This window comes from Papaver somniferum, chromosome 3 (assembly GCF_003573695.1).
Source record: "Papaver somniferum cultivar HN1 chromosome 3, ASM357369v1, whole genome shotgun sequence".
Lineage (NCBI taxonomy): Eukaryota > Viridiplantae > Streptophyta > Magnoliopsida > Ranunculales > Papaveraceae > Papaver > Papaver somniferum.
The window spans coordinates 59,057,346-59,074,021 of NC_039360.1; the positions used below are offsets into that span (position 1 = coordinate 59,057,346).

Consider the following 16,676-nt stretch of genomic DNA (forward strand, 5'->3'; position numbering starts at 1 on the left):
CGAGTTCCTCAGTTGCCTTCCTTAGTTCGTCTTTTAGGTAGTCTAGATTCCGTGTTGTGATACCAAGTTGTTCGCGAACGACCTTGAAGTCTCCAAGAAGATTTCCTACTAGTTGTGAAGAAATATGAACTGGCAGTTTGTCTTCGTTTTCATGATCAAGAGCATGAAAGCAGGAAATATCAATAAGACATAGCTCAACATCATCAACCTTGTTGCTTCCCTCCATTATGCACCACAAAGACTTTTAGAAAATCTTTTTGCACATCTGGAACACATTATAAAAATAAGGGATTCCATCAAACCCTAGGAAACAATACGTTCGTGAGGGTTGGTGCGTGTACTAGAGAAACGGGCCTATGATAGACCAAAGAAGACCAAAGAGAAAGAGAAATAGATGTTGAGGAGCAAACGAAATAAGTAACATCGAATGCAGTACAATCCTGACAGTTTTCTCAAGATGAAAATCCTGAGAACCATGAGCATCCCTTTTTAACAAGAAAAAAAAAGAATAATTAAAAAGAGATGCAACATGAACATGTCAGGTTGTAATAAGATGAGCATCTTGCTCATCATTATTCACTTCTTCTTTTTCCTTTTCATCGTTTTTTAACAAACTACCTGGTTTAGTTGAAGAAGCATTATCAAGAGAAGATTTAGAAGTACCTGTTTTAACAACATTCCATGTTTTCTTGACATTCCGTCTCAGTATGTTTATGTGAATCTTCAGATCAGAGACTCGATTGTTGACATGTAAGAAGTCTGAATTGGAAGTCTTGGATTCACAGTCCTTTTTGAGAACATTAGGGGAACTTGACTCGTTTTTCTTTCTCCTGTTCCTTTTTCTCCTTCCATACTGATTTAAAACATTTGTCACACTTTTGTTGTTCTTCCTTCCACCATTGTAGGTATCCTTCGGTTTGAATACATAATTAGGAAAATCCCTATCACAGTATTTCCCTTGAGGCCGGAGAGGAATGATTCCAATCTGTGATATAGGTTTAACAACTTCTTTAAACATCCAAGTAAGAATGTTGTGAAGTTTTTCATTCCTAATCCGAAGGCGACACCTTCGCTCAGAGTGTCCTTTGTTTCCGCACTAATAGCAGTTGAAGGACCTTCGTTCAGTAGTTCTCTTTTGAGAAGATTTAGAAGATGTAGAATCCTTATTTTTGCAAGCTGACACAGGTTCTTCACATAGAGAAATATTAACAGCTTTAACAAACTTAGTCTTACCATTGTTAGGAGCGTCTATTCCTTTATATCCCAGACCACGTTTATCATGATGTTCTTTACAGGCTCCCAGCATAGAAGACAGTTTTGTAGAGCTAGAACCGAACGTATTTAGATTCTATTCCAGTGATTTTACCTTATTAAAAGCAACACTGAGTTTGGTTTCCAAGGACTTTTCTCTGAGAAGAAGACTGCGTTCTTTGTCATTGAAATACTTCTGTTGAGATTCACATCTTGCTTCACTTTCGGCAAGCCTCTCTTTTAATATACATAGGTTACGAAGAAGATTATCGCATTCAAATTTTTTTGAGCGAACCTCTTCTTCATGATCTTTAACGGTAGATTGTAACAGTTTGTATCCACCATCATAACCTTTGAAGAGTTTTCTCAATTTTTTGTTTTCTTGACAGAGAGGACTCATATACTTTCTTAAGCAAGCAGTTGTCCTTGTTTCCTTCAATTCACAATTAAACAACTTGATGTATTGAGAAACTTCCTCATCAAGACTCTGTCCTTCTTCAGAATCACTATCATCCGAGAGATCATCCAACTGTTCATCAAGAGATTTCCTCCAGTTGGATTCAGATTCGGTTGAAAGAGACGAGAAGGAGTTTTTCTCAGTGGTTTCAGATTTTTGAAACTTATCTGAGTAGTCATGTACTAATGTTGCATTGTCAGAGATAGTACTCTTGTCCATAGAGTCAGATCGCTACAAACACGGACTTGTTAGGTCTTAAACGTGTTTGCCTTCTCTAATACCAATTGAAAAATCGGGGGTATAACAACACCACCCAATATTTCAATTAGCAATTTGTATGGACTAACTCCGAAATACTTTGCTAGAGAATCAACTAGACAGTCAGACTCAATCTAGATAAAAGTATCTCAAGGAGTTAATATCTCTCTCTTGATTTGATTTTTACTCAAGCTAAAAACAATACCGAGTCTTTATCAAATACAAAGAATAACTTGGACGGTACCAAAGACCAATGTCCAAGGATCAATCAATATCAATCAACAACCAAAGGTTGGGTTTCCAATTGATGATCACGAACGCACAACCTGTATTATTTCAATTATATAAAATATAATGCGGAAAAGAAATAACACAGACACCAGAAATTTTGTTAGCGAGGAAATCGCAAATGCAGAAAAACCCCGGGACCTAGTCCAGATTGAATACACACTGTATTAAGCCGCTACAAACACTAGCATACTCCAAGCTAACTTCGGACTGGACTATAGTTGAACCCCAATCAGTCTCCCACCGATCCATGGTACAGTTGTACTCCTACGCCTCTGATCCCAGCAGGATACTAAGCACTTGATTCCCTTAGCTGATCTCACCCACAACCAAGAGTTGCTGCAACCTAAAATCACAGACTTGATAATAAACAGATCTGTCTCACACAAAAAAGTCTATCAAAGGATAAATCTGTCTCCCACAGATAAACCCTAGGTTTTGTTCCGTCTTAAGATAGAAAATCAAGGTGAACAGGAACCAATTGATAATATGGTCTTATATTCCCGAAGAACAGCCTAGATTAATCAATCACCTCTCAACAATCCTTCCTGACTACACAGGCGGTTTGTCGAGGAATCACAAACAATGAGACGAAGATGTTTGTGACTTCTTTATCTTGCCTATCGGAGAACTCTCACAATCTCAAGCAAATCAATCGATTGTACTCGTACGATAGAAGATGCAAGATCAGATCACACAACTACGATAAAAGTAGTATCGGTCTGGCTTCACAATCCCAATGAAGTATTTAAGTCGTTAACCTGGGTTTAGAGAAGAAAACCAAAGGTTAAAGGAGAATCGACTCTAGCGAGCGCACTAGTATCATACAGACGTGTGGGGATTAGTTTTGTACAATGCTAGATGTCTCCTTTATATAGCCTTCAAATCAAGGTTTTGCCTTAGGTACAAAGCAATCCTTATTCACCGTTAGATGAAAACCTTATTTAGATTCAAGCTAATATTTCTCAACAGTTAGATTGAAAACTTAGCTTGTCACACACACTTGGGTAGACAGTTTACTGGGTTTGTGAAAACCATGCCCAAACGTGTACGTGTATGTTGGTTCAACATAGTAACCCAAAAGGTTAACCATATGAGCATTTCATATTAACCTTGTTCTTATTCACCATAACTAGTTCAATTGACTCAAATGAACTAGTTAAAGAGTTGTTCAATTGCTATGAGATCTTATGTAACTACACAAGACACAATTGAAACAAAGATGATTCGATTCGATTGAATCGGCTCATGAACATTATAGCCACGGTTTGCATAAAGCATTCCTTAGTAATTTAATATTTCATGTTCAGAGCACATTTTTAGATCATAACCTCTTCAGTTCACAAACAAGTTCGCGGACTTAAGTTAATCGGTTGAGTTTTCCAAACTCAGCAGAAATTCTCGGAAAGAGAACTTCCGCCAGTTCGCGGAATGGGTTCGCGGACTGAGTTCGCGGACTTAGCACACAAACGAGTTTTGGAAAATCCAGCAGAAATTCTCGGTCGAGAACTTCCGACAGTTCGCTGACTGAGTCTGCGGACTGGGTTCGCGGACTTGGCAAGCCAATTCCACAATCCTCCTGATTTCTCTTTATCAACAAAGTTCGAAAACTTAGGTTCAAGGAATACATGGTTATGTAATCTAAACTCTCATTTCAATCATTGAGACATTCTCAGAGGACGCTATGTAGCCGTTATTCACAAACCGATTCCCGTCAGAGCAATTCTCAAAGTGATTGGAACTTTTCATGACTTTCGTCACTAGGTGAAGATAAACTTGATCAAAGCGAAACGCTTTACCAACACACGATTTCGAGATAAAAGATAAGCAATGAATGCTCAGCTCGAAATGTCAAATGTGTATGATCTAGTCTATATAGCATACGACTTTTGTCTCATAAGAAGTAGGAGATAGAATAGACAGACTTTTGACTGATAGATAAGTTCAAGTATCCACATACCTTTTTGTTGATGAAGTTCCACGGTTCCTTGTATAGATCTTCATCGTTGTATGATGAATCGCCATGAAGTCCTTGAGCTCAACTACACTTTTCTATCCTAGTCTGAGACTTAGCTATGTAGGCTAGAAATCAAGACTTATAGTTTTGATCACTAACATTGACAAACATGCTTGAGATAGCAACGCATGCGAGGTCGACCGATCTATGCTCGAACAACAAGTGTTACTCTGAAGACTTGAACAATGTGAATACGTAACGATTACAACGAAAACATCATCCTTACACTTGAGGTTAGTAATACTGACTTCACTTGTTTCTGTTTCTATCGTTACTTTCAAGTCGTTTAATCATGAAGAATAAAGGCCACCCTCTTTGGTTAGATAAAATGCAACGTTGATGGTGTCTTTGATGATATATCGCTGGATAATGGTGCAAGGTATGTCATGTCGGATTTCTCCAATAAAATTTCTTTTTGTGCATCAATGACTTTTGAAATTAAATCAACTACGGAATCTGAATTCAGGGCTATTTGGGCAAGGTTGTGGTTTCAAACTTACTCACTCTATCATTGAAAGTGACGCAAAAGAATTGATTGACCAATTTTGAATTTGAAAACTTGATGGTGATCAAAGGACGGATGCCATCTTTAAAATAATCTTTTTTTCCCGTTCTCTTCTGGATGCCATCTTTAAAATAATCTTTTTTTTCCCGTTCTCTTTTGGTTACTTGTAGTTTTTCTTTTCAACCACGTTCTTATAACTCTATAGCTCACACTTTAGCTTAGTGGGTTAAAGTCAACTCTTCTGGTATGGTTAGATATGTTCCTCCAATTTGGCTTTGACCCAATGTTGAATCTGATCCTTCGCCTTTTTGAAGGCATTGCTTATAAAAAATAAATAAAATAAAATAAGTGGTTGACAGTCTTGATACCCCACTTTAAATTGACTTGAAATGGAGCAAGACAAAAAAGAAAAAACATGGAGGGGAAAATATGAACGTACACCTTGGAAAAAAGTTATAGATATCTACTACACATACAACTACTAAGTACAGATTCAGCTGAAAACCAGAAAGTAACATATTACCAAGAAAACTAAACTTAGTACAGGCATTCAAAGACTTGATGAGAAAACTACATGTGCATATCTATATGTCTCAAGTGACCGCCTGATCCTGATTAATCTGCAATGGCATACAAATTCATACTTGAACTGGAGGAAGGGACATTTGCCCACCTCATCATGCCATGAAAGTATATGAAGGATACCTTAGTAAACAAAAACTGATAAAACAAACAAAAACATAAGCGCCAAATGACTCAACCTGCCGGATAAAATTCTTGATGTGCTAGATTTAGAAAAGTCCCACACCTTCACGTCATCCACCACTGGTCCACACAGGGAGCTCTTATCATCACTTCTTTGATTATAATAAACACTGTAAAATGCTATCCGAGATCTTTCAGCCTTGGCTGTGAATGTAACATTTGCAGTATCAAAAGTTTTGTTCGCTCCAGGCATGTAATGTATGTTAGCGACTTGGTCTCCTGCAAAGGCCATTATTGCCAATGGTTGCTGCTGACATGAGTCTCCAGCATGTCCTATGGCAAAAGTAAGACTATACTTTTTATCAGGTTTGGTCTCCACCATCTGGGAGATGATACCTTCCTTTCCCGATAACAATTCGATGGCTCGCTTTCCTTGTGGAACATCAAAGTGATAGGAATCGATGTATCTGACAGCCCTGTTGGATTCGATGATCCAACCTGGTAATGTTGTTGTCTCTTCGTCGAGGTGAGTAGGGAGCAAAACGCCCAATGAAGTATTTCTAAACACCCAAGGCCCTTCTTCAAAGTCACCGTTGATCACAGCATTGTCTGCATGAAATTTCATCTTGTTGTGAACACTAATAAAAAAATCACAAGGGAAAAAAAAAGAACAGTGTAAGAACAAAATAAAATGTATTCTAGTAATTCTGCAGCTTATATGCCAGACCCATCCTAAACTAGTGCCTGAGTTGGTGCAAGGATACAACTTCTGCATACATGGATCAGATTGGGCTGGTATAAATGATTTGGCTCAATAAACCTAACAAGTCTGACGATCTTTCATTTTGTTCGACAGGAAACACACACAAATTCATATTTCAGTAAAACACTGAATGAAACCTCATAATGAGCATTTCTTTTTTATTGGAAAATTTCGGTGTTGAGGAGTTGGGACCACTGTTAGTGGGTGGTATCAGCCAATGACTTTACCGTACTGGAGAGGCATCTACATCAAAATGGACGACAGAGGAGAGACATTCTGTAGCTCGATTTCCAGGGCCTATCTGACTGCTTTAAAGCTATAAGATGGTCTGCTTCTATGATGATCTGTTTTCGAAAATAAGTATATTAAAAGAACATGCAAGTAGGGTATAGGTCTAAATTTTATATTCATGCAAGTCTGAACCTGGTCTATGAGAATCAGTTAACCCAGTTTTGTAGGTGTAGTAGCTAAACGTTCATTTCAGGATCAATCCTTTCTTATTTTTCTTTTCTATGGATGGAGTAAAGACTGATATGAGATTAAGGGAAACTTGAGACTTTTACCTCTGTACAGTGTTTACAGTCTATTCCCAGATGTTTTGGAAAGACGTGAACACCTTTCGTTCTCCTAACTAGAAATAACATATCGTCCTGGGATGCTCATGACTAGATTTATATACCAGACATCAATACCAAATCATGCAAACAGCAACTTGCACAGCTTGAGGTCCTATTCCAGTTAATTATAGCAATTTAACTTACTTAAGAATAATGGCACTTACCTTTGGGTTTTTCAGGTGTAAAAAGCTTCTTTATGGCAATGTCATCAATGATGGGACCACAAGTAGGGTCATCTTCCATGCCTGGATTCTGAAATACTACACGTGAATCATCCGAATCAGCCTGAAATGCCACTGAATAAAAATCCCAGCCCTGCACATTGTAAAGGGTCTGTAGATCAATGCTCTGTGAAGCAGGAGGAACAGATATATTGAGACTTTCCAACTGAGCGCATGTTCTTGCAGCACTGAAGGTGATTGAATACAACGACCCCTTCTCAAGCTTGAGATTCTGGCTTATCTGGGCATCATTTCCAAGCCGTACAGCATGTAAACCTTGAGGTACTATGAGGATCATTCCACCTTGCTTCTGTCCTGATTCAACCAGCTCCACTGTTCCGCTTGTTTTCCACTCAGGGATGTATTCTGTACCATCTACCACACCCTCATTCGAGAACCCACCTGTTGGAGGTGTTTCAAAGTCACCATTTTTTAGTAATCCTGCAATGTTAACAATGAGATAAGTTGCTCATTCTTTAAAAGAAGTTTACAAATACTAATTAAATGTACTCGATACGCCAGCAGGGGTGAATTTCTACACTTCAATAATTGCTAACGAACATAAACATCTGCGGAGGACTATCTTGAAGAATATTCTCATACAACAGTGCAGTCTTTAATTGTTTTCACAGTAATTCATTTGTCTAAAAATATGATCTAGTGAAGACCAGTGAATGTGCAATGACAATCTTTAACATTTTCACCAAACACTTCACTATTACTGCTTTCCTTTGCAAAGTTTAATGTGCAACTCTCCTCTCTTTTTTTCATGATGCTAGAATTCCTCTGCATTCTATTTGATTAATCCCAACTGGAACATTTCCGAACAAAATATTGATATGATAATTCCAATTCTCGCTGTCATAAAATTTCACATTCCTGTCACAGGCTATTAGCTAGAAATAAAGACCATACCTCGTGCTCGCTAAAAAATTACAGTCAGTCAGATGTGGGATAAACGAAGACTCCAGCAACCATAAGGTAGGATAAGAGTGCAGCATAGTTAGTCTGGTTAACCTAGTTAATTACATCACATGCTCATCTTTCATTACAAGCTATCTTGATCATTCGGCAAACACTATATGTCAACCTGATTCTTTCATATATATCTCAAACTTTTAAGTCAGTAATAGTTATCAAGTGGTTCCCTATTGAAGAACCAAATGTCACAAGCTAAAAGTTATTACTGGTAGTTGGTACTGGTCGTTCGTGCGTGTAGCCAACCTTTATAATCTAATCTCTTCTAGAAGTATGTCGGTAAGAACTTAAAAGATCGAATTAATCCTTAATCACACACATCCAATACTAATTGCTAAGAATAATCATTTTGCAAAATGCTAGCATCAAAAGAAAATAATAGCTTAGAATCAGCTGGAAGCAAGTCGATTGTTAAGCTAAGCATTTACTCAAGCATCTGAAATCTACCTAAATGAAAAGGTAAAAAAAGCAAAACCCAGATTTTATTTTCTTTCAGATAAGAGTTTTAACATACAAAAACTTGAAAACAAGAAAGAAATTCGAGCTGCTGCATTATCAGAAATTATCAACAAAACCCATAAAGGAATAACTTCATGAAATTAAAAAGTGGGGTTCAGTTCATGTTAGTATAAGACACTTTGAATGTTAGTGGGTCAGCAAATATTACATGAAAACAGCCAAAATTAGGGACTAAATGCAAGACTACGCACATGAAATGAAACAAAAATGGGGTTCTTCAGAGAAGAGTAAAAAAGAAACATAGATCAAGTAATACAAACCATCTTCTGCTTGAGCTGAATGATGATTAATCATCACCACCAAATACATCACTGAAAAGAAGAGCCATTTGATGTTTCTTCCTACCATTTTTCTTCTCACTTTACCTTCTTCTTTTTTCTGTATCACTCTCTCTCTCTCAGTCTCAGACAAGAAGAAGAGAATGGTTTTACACCTTTGTAATACCAATATTTAACTTGTGTATACTCTCTCAACTAAGCTTCTTTTGTTTGTTTGTTTATCTATTACCTTTATTCGGATGAATCCGACATTACTTTTTCAACTCCCTTTGAAGATCGGCTGGCTCTTCTTCAGTCTTCTCTTTTAATCAGGAAAGTAGTTTCCCTGTTTTTCTTCTTTTAATCATGAAAAAGAGTAAAGAATATGGAAGAGTGGGGTAAATAAATAGAAAAAGAAGACAAAAGAACATTAGTGTGTCCACACTACAGTACAGACCATAGAGTACGATATTATTGTTACTTTATTAGGAGAGACGCACTACAGTCTACGGAATGTGAGTATTATTTAATTACAGCCCTCGTGCGGATACGCGTATTGGAAATATGCGGCCATATCAAATTGGAAAAAACACAAAAATTGTAGTCTCACTTGAAGTCTTCCGAGTTCCAAACGAATGGTGCCTAACAAAACCTCGCTTTGATTGGTGTATACCCAGATTAATTGGAATATACTCAATTTTAAGTGGACTCTTTTTAAAGATTTTAGGGGGAGTCCTAATAGATAAGTTATAAAAATACTCTTACCCTTTATAATCATATTACCCTAAATCAGTTTTATTATTTTCATTTCATCTTCCTTCTTCTCTTCTTCTTCTCCTCCACAATCATACCGGTTATCTTTTTCTTCTCCATCAAAACTTGAAACTCGTCGATTTGAAAACTCCGATTAATCTTCAACAATGGATCCGCCAAGACGTAAAGCTACTCGTATGAAAGACGCTAATCGAAAACCCAATGAGTATAACCCTGGAATTGCAAGTTTGGTTCAAAAGAAAGTGAAGAAAAAAACGGTTGAAGAAGAAAAATTTGTAGCCGCTGAAACACGAGAAATGATGCGATTAAGAAAGTAAGGGCATACTTAAACTCACTCTAGGACTTCAATTTCATGTTTGCATGTCAAATTAGGTCAGAAAAATCGAAACTGTGAATTGGCAGTTGCGACGCCGGCAAGGTATTATGTTGTCGGCCTTGCCGACTGTTCATATTTAGGGTTTGGCCGACAGGCTCTTAGGTTGAAGATCTTGTCGGCTGTTGAATACCTGTAACTGGTACTTGCAGGGTCGGCAAGTTATTCAACCTAGGAGTGTGTCGGCGTTAGTTTTTTTTTTCCGTCGGTGTGTTATAGTTTTTTACCATGCCGGTTGTTTTGAAAATAGTTTGCGTCTCCTGATGCCTTGAATTTTAAAGTCGGAATGGTATTTGGATAAAACCAAGCTGGTTGTTTATTGGCCGGCAGTGTGTTGGTAATGGACCGTGCCGACTGGTTTTGTGGAAAATCCTTGTATCTACTGTGTTCATATTTGTTATTAGCCAGCATGTTATGTGAATGTTACCATGCCGGCCTCTGTTTAGCCGGCATGCATTATTTAGTCGACCCTCCCGACTTTTGTGTAGCCGACAAGGTTATATTTGTCGACCCTGCCAACTTATGTATTTTTTTCTTAATCGTTCGTGTTCAGGTTGCAAAAGGCAAATAATAAAGCTCTGAAAGCTCTTAGTCCTCCTTCAAGACCTCCTTGTGTTGGTGAAAAACTCTTGACTTCAACACATAGAGGGGCATACGTTCTGCCGGGAACGCTCAAGATCCGTGTACCGAATGATTCTGAACCACCATCGGAACCCAGTGATTCAGACGAGACTCCAGATGAAGACCAATCAATTCCATCTGGTAGAAGAGGTGATTATGATGATGTTGATGAAAGCACTCCGGTTGCTGGAGGAGGTAACAATGATGATGATGGTGATCAAGAAATGCCTAATGTTGGAGGAGGTGATGATGATGATGATGGTAATGGTGATAAAGATAAGGATGTCGAAGATGAAATTGTTGAAGAGGAAGTGGAAGAAGAAGAAGAAGATGGAGATAGAGAACAAACTCTAGCTATTGTTCAACAAACCGAAGCTTCAACTTTAACTGAAACCGGAAAGAAGAAGAGGGTGATCAGTAAACCAGCTAATTCCCGCATGCCTCCCCCTCACTTGATGGTTACACTGAAAAAAGGTGAGCTTCCAACGGAGACCCCAAGAGATGGTGGAAATGTTCTTTTTGGATACAAAGACTCATGGGCATGCACGATCCATAATACTATCGTAAGTAATCTCAATCCGTCTTTGTTTTTATTCAAGTGTGTATCTATCTTAAATTTGTGTCAAGTGTTTGTATTTCTTTTTATTTTGCTTTTTTGGTATTTAGGATCACAAGCATGTCTTCCGTCTCATGAGGCGCCAAGCTTCATGTTCAGTGACTAAGACTTGGGATTTTAATGATGAATGTGAGGAGGTGAAAGTGATTGTCAAGAACTCCAGGTTGTGTCCTGCGGTGGAGAGTTCAAATATTGAGCATGATAGAGTTACCGTATCTGCATTCTGTGAGAGGTTATACGGAGAGACTGATACAATGTTATTCTCATTCGGTGAGATGACGATAACTCCCGGTGATGCTTATCAAATTCTAGGCCTCGAGGTTGAGGGAAAAGCAGTCAGTGAGGGCTTCGATGATGATTTTTCTTTCAAGGATATTTACAAATTGAGCCAGAAATTGTTCGGTTGGAATCATATTGAGACGGAGTCTATGCTTGAGAAGAAAGAATGTCGTCTAACCAAGAAGTTTAATCTGAAGCAGTTGAGGGACACATTATCTGGGACCAAGAAAATCTTTGATAAGGAAGGAAAGGTGAACCCGGTGCGAATCAATGCTACCGTGTCAGCTTATTTGCTATATGTCCTGGGCGAATGTATCTTCCCCGACAGTTCCGGAAGCTTGGTCGACGCCAGTTATATGCAAGTATTGGATCCCTTAGATAAGATGCGTGAGTATTCTTGGGGTACTGCGGTGGTCGTCTTCTTGAACAATGAGTTGAAAAAGGGTTCTAGGGCACTCACTGCGCAAGTTAACGGAAACATATGTCTCTTCCAGGTAATTTTATTGTCTAAATCATTTATATTTGCAAAATTCTCGTAAGATAAGATTCTTACTAAACTTTGTGTTTGCATAGGTTTGGATATATGAGCACTTCCTTCTTTGGTGAAAGTCAACTCCTACATCAAAGTGGATGCGAATGTTGCGGTTGATAAGCCAAGAGCGCAAAGGTACAGTTTTAAGGGTACTCAAGATAAGGAAATGCCACAAAATCTTATCAAACTCTGAATCGCCATCGACAAATTGACTGAGGATGATGTGTTATTTGATCCGTATCGAGATGTTAGAAATCAAGGTTTAATCCAAGGGAGAGATGCATTTGCATTATACTATGGACCCTTAATGACTGCGGATGGTGGATATTCAATGTACGCTCCACATCGGGTAATGCGACAATTGGGTTACGTCCAAGAAGAACCTCATTTCGATGAAGATAAGACGTTCTTTACTGTGTTAAAGGCTAACTGCTCCACGTCCCAAAAAACTATTAACGTCGCTTATGATCCACTGCCAAATCAAGAACATTGGGATGATAGACGTGGTTGTATCATCGATTTGAGTCTTTTGGACGAGGTGACCAAAGGTAATGAAGCTAGTGAGAAATACATGACGTGGTACTTGGGTTGGGATCGTCCTACTGTGATTAGGAAACCGACTGCTGAAGAACGGGCTCGTATCAAGAAGATGGCATCGAAAGACCCAACAACAAGTCTTAAGTTCTTTGTAAGTATTTTAGAGTTGCTCTTACTGTTTTAAGATTACATTATCGAATCATTCTATTAATTGTTTGTTGTTTAATTGAAAATAGAAGGAGCAGTTGAAGATCTTTGTGAAGGTGTTGTGTTGCGGGAAAGACAGAGGAGATCCTTTGTCGATTGAAGAGCAAAGCAAGCACATTGACTATGCTTGCAATATTGACAATGAGGATGCTCATGAATTGTTCAAGCAAGCTGATGCTGAAGTAAAGAGGGAAGAAAATCCAGGAGGGAAGCACAAGCCAAGATGAATGCTGACAAAAAGAGGGCTCGTAGTGGTCGTGGTGGAGAAGGTAGTAGTAGTGGTGGTGTTCCTAAACGGGGTCATGGTCGTGGTGGTGAATGAATGCAGTCTCTAGTTTATTTCTTTATGTTGTGTTGGACAAATGTTAAGGTTAACGGTTGGAAAAATGTTTTTTTTAAGGTTTATGGGACATGTTTTCGTATTTTGGACAACAAGTGTTGGATTTCTAGTTTTTGAACGAATGGTTTGTTTAGCTATGTAAAGTTTCAATACTTATGCCGGCATGATTTTTTTAAGTTACAGTGCCGACCACACCAGGGCCGGCAAGGTTTTGAACTGTCAGACTGCCGGCCCTGACACCAGAAATTATTTGCACACCAGGGCCGACAAGGTTAAAAAATATGTTCCTTGCTGACCAAATCAAAGCCGGCACGCTAGGGACCAAATACCGTTCCGACGGTTAAACAGAAAATTGCATGTTCTACTGATGCCTAAAAGGCATGCAAATGTCAAAATACATTGTCGGCGGATACACAGAAGAAAATGTTCTCCTGATGCCTAAAAGTCATAAGGTCGGCATGGTAACAAAATTTTCATCCTGTCGGCCAGTTTTAGTCGGCATACTGGCGAAAATAAACCTCGCCTGCGAATTCAAAATTCAAATTTTTTGCAAGTACAATTTCATTGATTGACTTGTACTTGGGCACTATAACGGCCAAATTTGGCAACCATCCTATAAATACACTACTTATCTCTACAAAACAACACACAACTATTTGCATATACTCTCCAAAGCTCATATCATCATACACTCCATCTAACTCACCCAATATCTCTCTACATACAACAATGGCTTCATTTAATTCAAACGAAGATTTGGCAATCACCAAAGCGTGGTACGCGGAAACTCGAGTTAGACATGAGTCCAACGTAAGGGTGGATGTCGTAACCTTTTGGGCTAGGGTACACAACAAATTTAGGAAAGAGTTTAGGAATCCTAATGGAATAAGTGTTCAACAAGTACAAGTACATGATAGGCATTTAGTCATCGAAAATGCGATACTCGCTTTTTTAGCTCTCCAACCCCGGATTTTCAACGCTACCAACTTCAACTTGTCCATTGAACAATTTGTAAGTGTTTTGTGGTTTATTTTACGTGATCCATGTTGTTTGATCTTCCTACTAAACACCACTAACAAATTAAGTTTGTGTTTTGTTTTTGTAGCATGAAGCCGTGAAAGCGCGCTACTTGGAGGAAAAGGGGGAAGCATTCGCATTCGATGCAAGCTATGAATTCAAGGTCTCCAAAATCCCGGAGTATGCCCCGGACTTCAGGAAGCCCAGAGATGAATGGAATTCCTCCAATGAATATTGATGGTTTTAGTGTAGGTTTTGTGGGTAGATCTCTATGTAAACCCTCATGAGACTATAACTTGTCCACTAAGATCACCTAGGGGTTCAAAGGCTTGATGCACATGCTAAGTGCATTCGTTTTTCCGTCGACAAGGAGTTGTATTTTATGTTTCAATCAATGTAGTAACCAAAATTGCATGAATAAAGTGAATTACATCTTCCCATATTCTGTTTTCTGTTTGGTATAAGTACAAGTCGGCAATGTTATAAATCCTTATCATGTCGACTACAGGTCAGCCGACAGTGTTATAAATTATCTGCATGCCGACTATATGATAGCCGGCATAGTAGGAAATATTTACATGCCGACCGTAAGATTGCTGGCCCAAGATAGTCAGCGTATTCTTCATTCAAATACCATTCCGGACTAAAAAGGGTCGGCATTTTCTTCATCCAAGGACCATGCCAGCTGTATTTGGTCGGCATGTTATTCAAACGTCGACCATGCCGACGAAACATAGCCGACATGTTATTCAAACGTCGCCCTTGCCGACCATTCACATTTTCAAAACTAAATTTTTTGATCGAAATCGAACTCATAAGACGGATTAAAGGTTTAATCTACTGAATTCATAATTTCAAAATTTTAATCTAAACTCAATTAATTAACCTAATCAAATTTTTTAGTGTTAATTAAACAAGGGTATATTAGCCATTTAGAAAATACAAGGTTAAGGGGTGGCTTCTTTTACTTCATAATGTCTTGGGTTTTGTCTCATTAGGTATACCCCAATTAAGCCAGGAAAAAAAAGAATCCTATTATTGGGGCTTAAAACCCAAAGGATTTTGGGGGCTTTATTGGGTCATGAAATAACAAATCCAATAACCCCCTATCCTTTTATTTTGTTAATGTCTAATATACCCTCAATTGAATTAGTGTTAATTAGGCAAATTAACTAAATTAATTATGATTAGTATATGAATTAGGATTAATCATTTTACTAATTTTATGAAAACCAAAAAACTTTTTTTCATCAATTTTTTTTCTCTTTTCTTTTTTGTTTGATTCAGTAGAGGATTCTAAGAATTTTTTTTTTAACTTTTTTGAAAATCAACCATCTAATATGGTGAAACATATCCTTTAATTACTCAGAATAACCTTATATATGAAGGATTTTGTTGATTCAAATCGGAAAGCACCCATTAAAAATCTGGATTTTTTTTGCAGTGTCGGCTGGGAAAACATCAAATCCCAGCCGCAACGACACTTATTCGGCTGGGAAATGATGAACTTCCAGCCGAAAATACTGTATATGGCTGACATAACATTACATCCCAGACGCAACTCAACAATTTACGGTTGGGAAAATCCAGCCGTAAGCAATCTCGGCTCGGAAAACCTTGTTGACCTATACGTTATATATTTTAATTATCAGAACCATTTACGGCTGGGAAAATCCAGGCGCAAGTCTTAGATACGGCTGGGACGTACGAGTCGTAAGTTCAATTGCGACTGGGAAAACCAAGCCGTTTTTCATCCTCTGGCTTTTTTTTTCTTTAATTATCAGAATAGATTACGGCTGGGAAATCCCATCCGTGGGTGTATTAACGTCCGGAAAATACTAGCCGTAATTGTTTTAGGCTGGGAAAACCTATCAGTAATCTAAATTAACGGTTGGGAATTTTAAGGATTCCCGACCGTAAACACCTTCAGAATAATTATTTTTTTACCCGAAATTCATCGAATCAGATTTTTTAACCATCCAAAAGCAAAAATAAATGACGGGTTTTCTTAGTTTTTTCTTTTTATGATAAGCGTTTTCATCATGATGAAATTATGATCATTATCTTTATCGTGATCAAAGGAAAATGAGAAGATGATAGTTTTTGGTTTTCTTTATGATCATCATCCTCATCATGATGAAATTATGATCATCATCTTCCTCATGATTTATGAATAAGAAGAGAAGGATGAGGAGAAAATCATATAATTAGTTGTCTTTTTATGATCTTCATCTTCGTCATGATGAAATCGTGATCATTTTCGTCATGATTTTTCAATGAAAAGAGAAGATTATAGATTTGGGATTTTTTTTTTGATGAATAGTGAAATTTGAATAAGGGTATTTTTGACTTTTTCATATTCTTAGAGTCCCCTATCCACCTTTTGACTACACATAGCATTTTAAGCCTCAAAATCCATTTGGGTTTAAGCCCCACTAATAGGATTAAAAAAAAAATATGCTTATAAGTTGTAGAGGAAAACAAACTTAACAACGAATTTTGAGTTTAAAATGTACTTTAGAGTCTGTAAAAGTTGATAAACTC

At 37.9% G+C, this 16,676-nt stretch overlaps 2 protein-coding genes across 2 annotated transcripts; one reads left to right on the forward strand and one right to left on the reverse strand.

Annotated features, from left to right (window-relative positions):
• Nucleotides 1-5,202: 5,202 nt before the first annotated feature.
• Nucleotides 5,203-9,186, reverse strand: LOC113356250. The gene is made up of 3 exons (XM_026599336.1): nt 8,840-9,186; nt 7,026-7,523; nt 5,203-6,090 (listed from the first exon to the last, which is right to left on the reverse strand). Exons 1-3 carry the CDS (start codon nt 8,925-8,927, stop codon nt 5,483-5,485), a joined length of 1,194 nt encoding a protein of 397 aa, XP_026455121.1. The 5' UTR covers nt 8,928-9,186; the 3' UTR covers nt 5,203-5,482.
• A 3,154-nt stretch (nt 9,187-12,340) lies between these two features.
• Nucleotides 12,341-13,252, forward strand: LOC113362268. Its single transcript, XM_026605193.1, has 2 exons — nt 12,341-12,719; nt 12,805-13,252. Exons 1-2 carry the CDS (start codon nt 12,363-12,365, stop codon nt 13,000-13,002), a joined length of 555 nt encoding a protein of 184 aa, XP_026460978.1. The 5' UTR covers nt 12,341-12,362; the 3' UTR covers nt 13,003-13,252.
• The last annotated feature ends 3,424 nt before the right edge of the window (nt 13,253-16,676 follow it).

Bases quoted from the DNA above. Each gene is read 5' to 3' on its own strand.
- LOC113356250 (XM_026599336.1), bottom strand. From the start codon at position 8,927: ATGGTAGGAAGAAACATCAAATGGCTCTTCTTTTCAGTGATGTATTTG. The intron at 7,524-8,839 runs GTTTGTATTACT...TTAACATTGCAG, and splicing joins TTCAGCTCAAGCAGAAGATG to GATTACTAAAAAATGGTGAC. The intron at 6,091-7,025 runs GTAAGTGCCATT...AATTTCATGCAG, and splicing joins TACACCTGAAAAACCCAAAG to ACAATGCTGTGATCAACGGT.
- LOC113362268 (XM_026605193.1), top strand. From the start codon at position 12,363: ATGTACGCTCCACATCGGGTAATGCGACAATTGGGTTACGTCCAAGAA. The intron at 12,720-12,804 runs GTAAGTATTTTA...AATTGAAAATAG, and splicing joins CAACAAGTCTTAAGTTCTTT to AAGGAGCAGTTGAAGATCTT.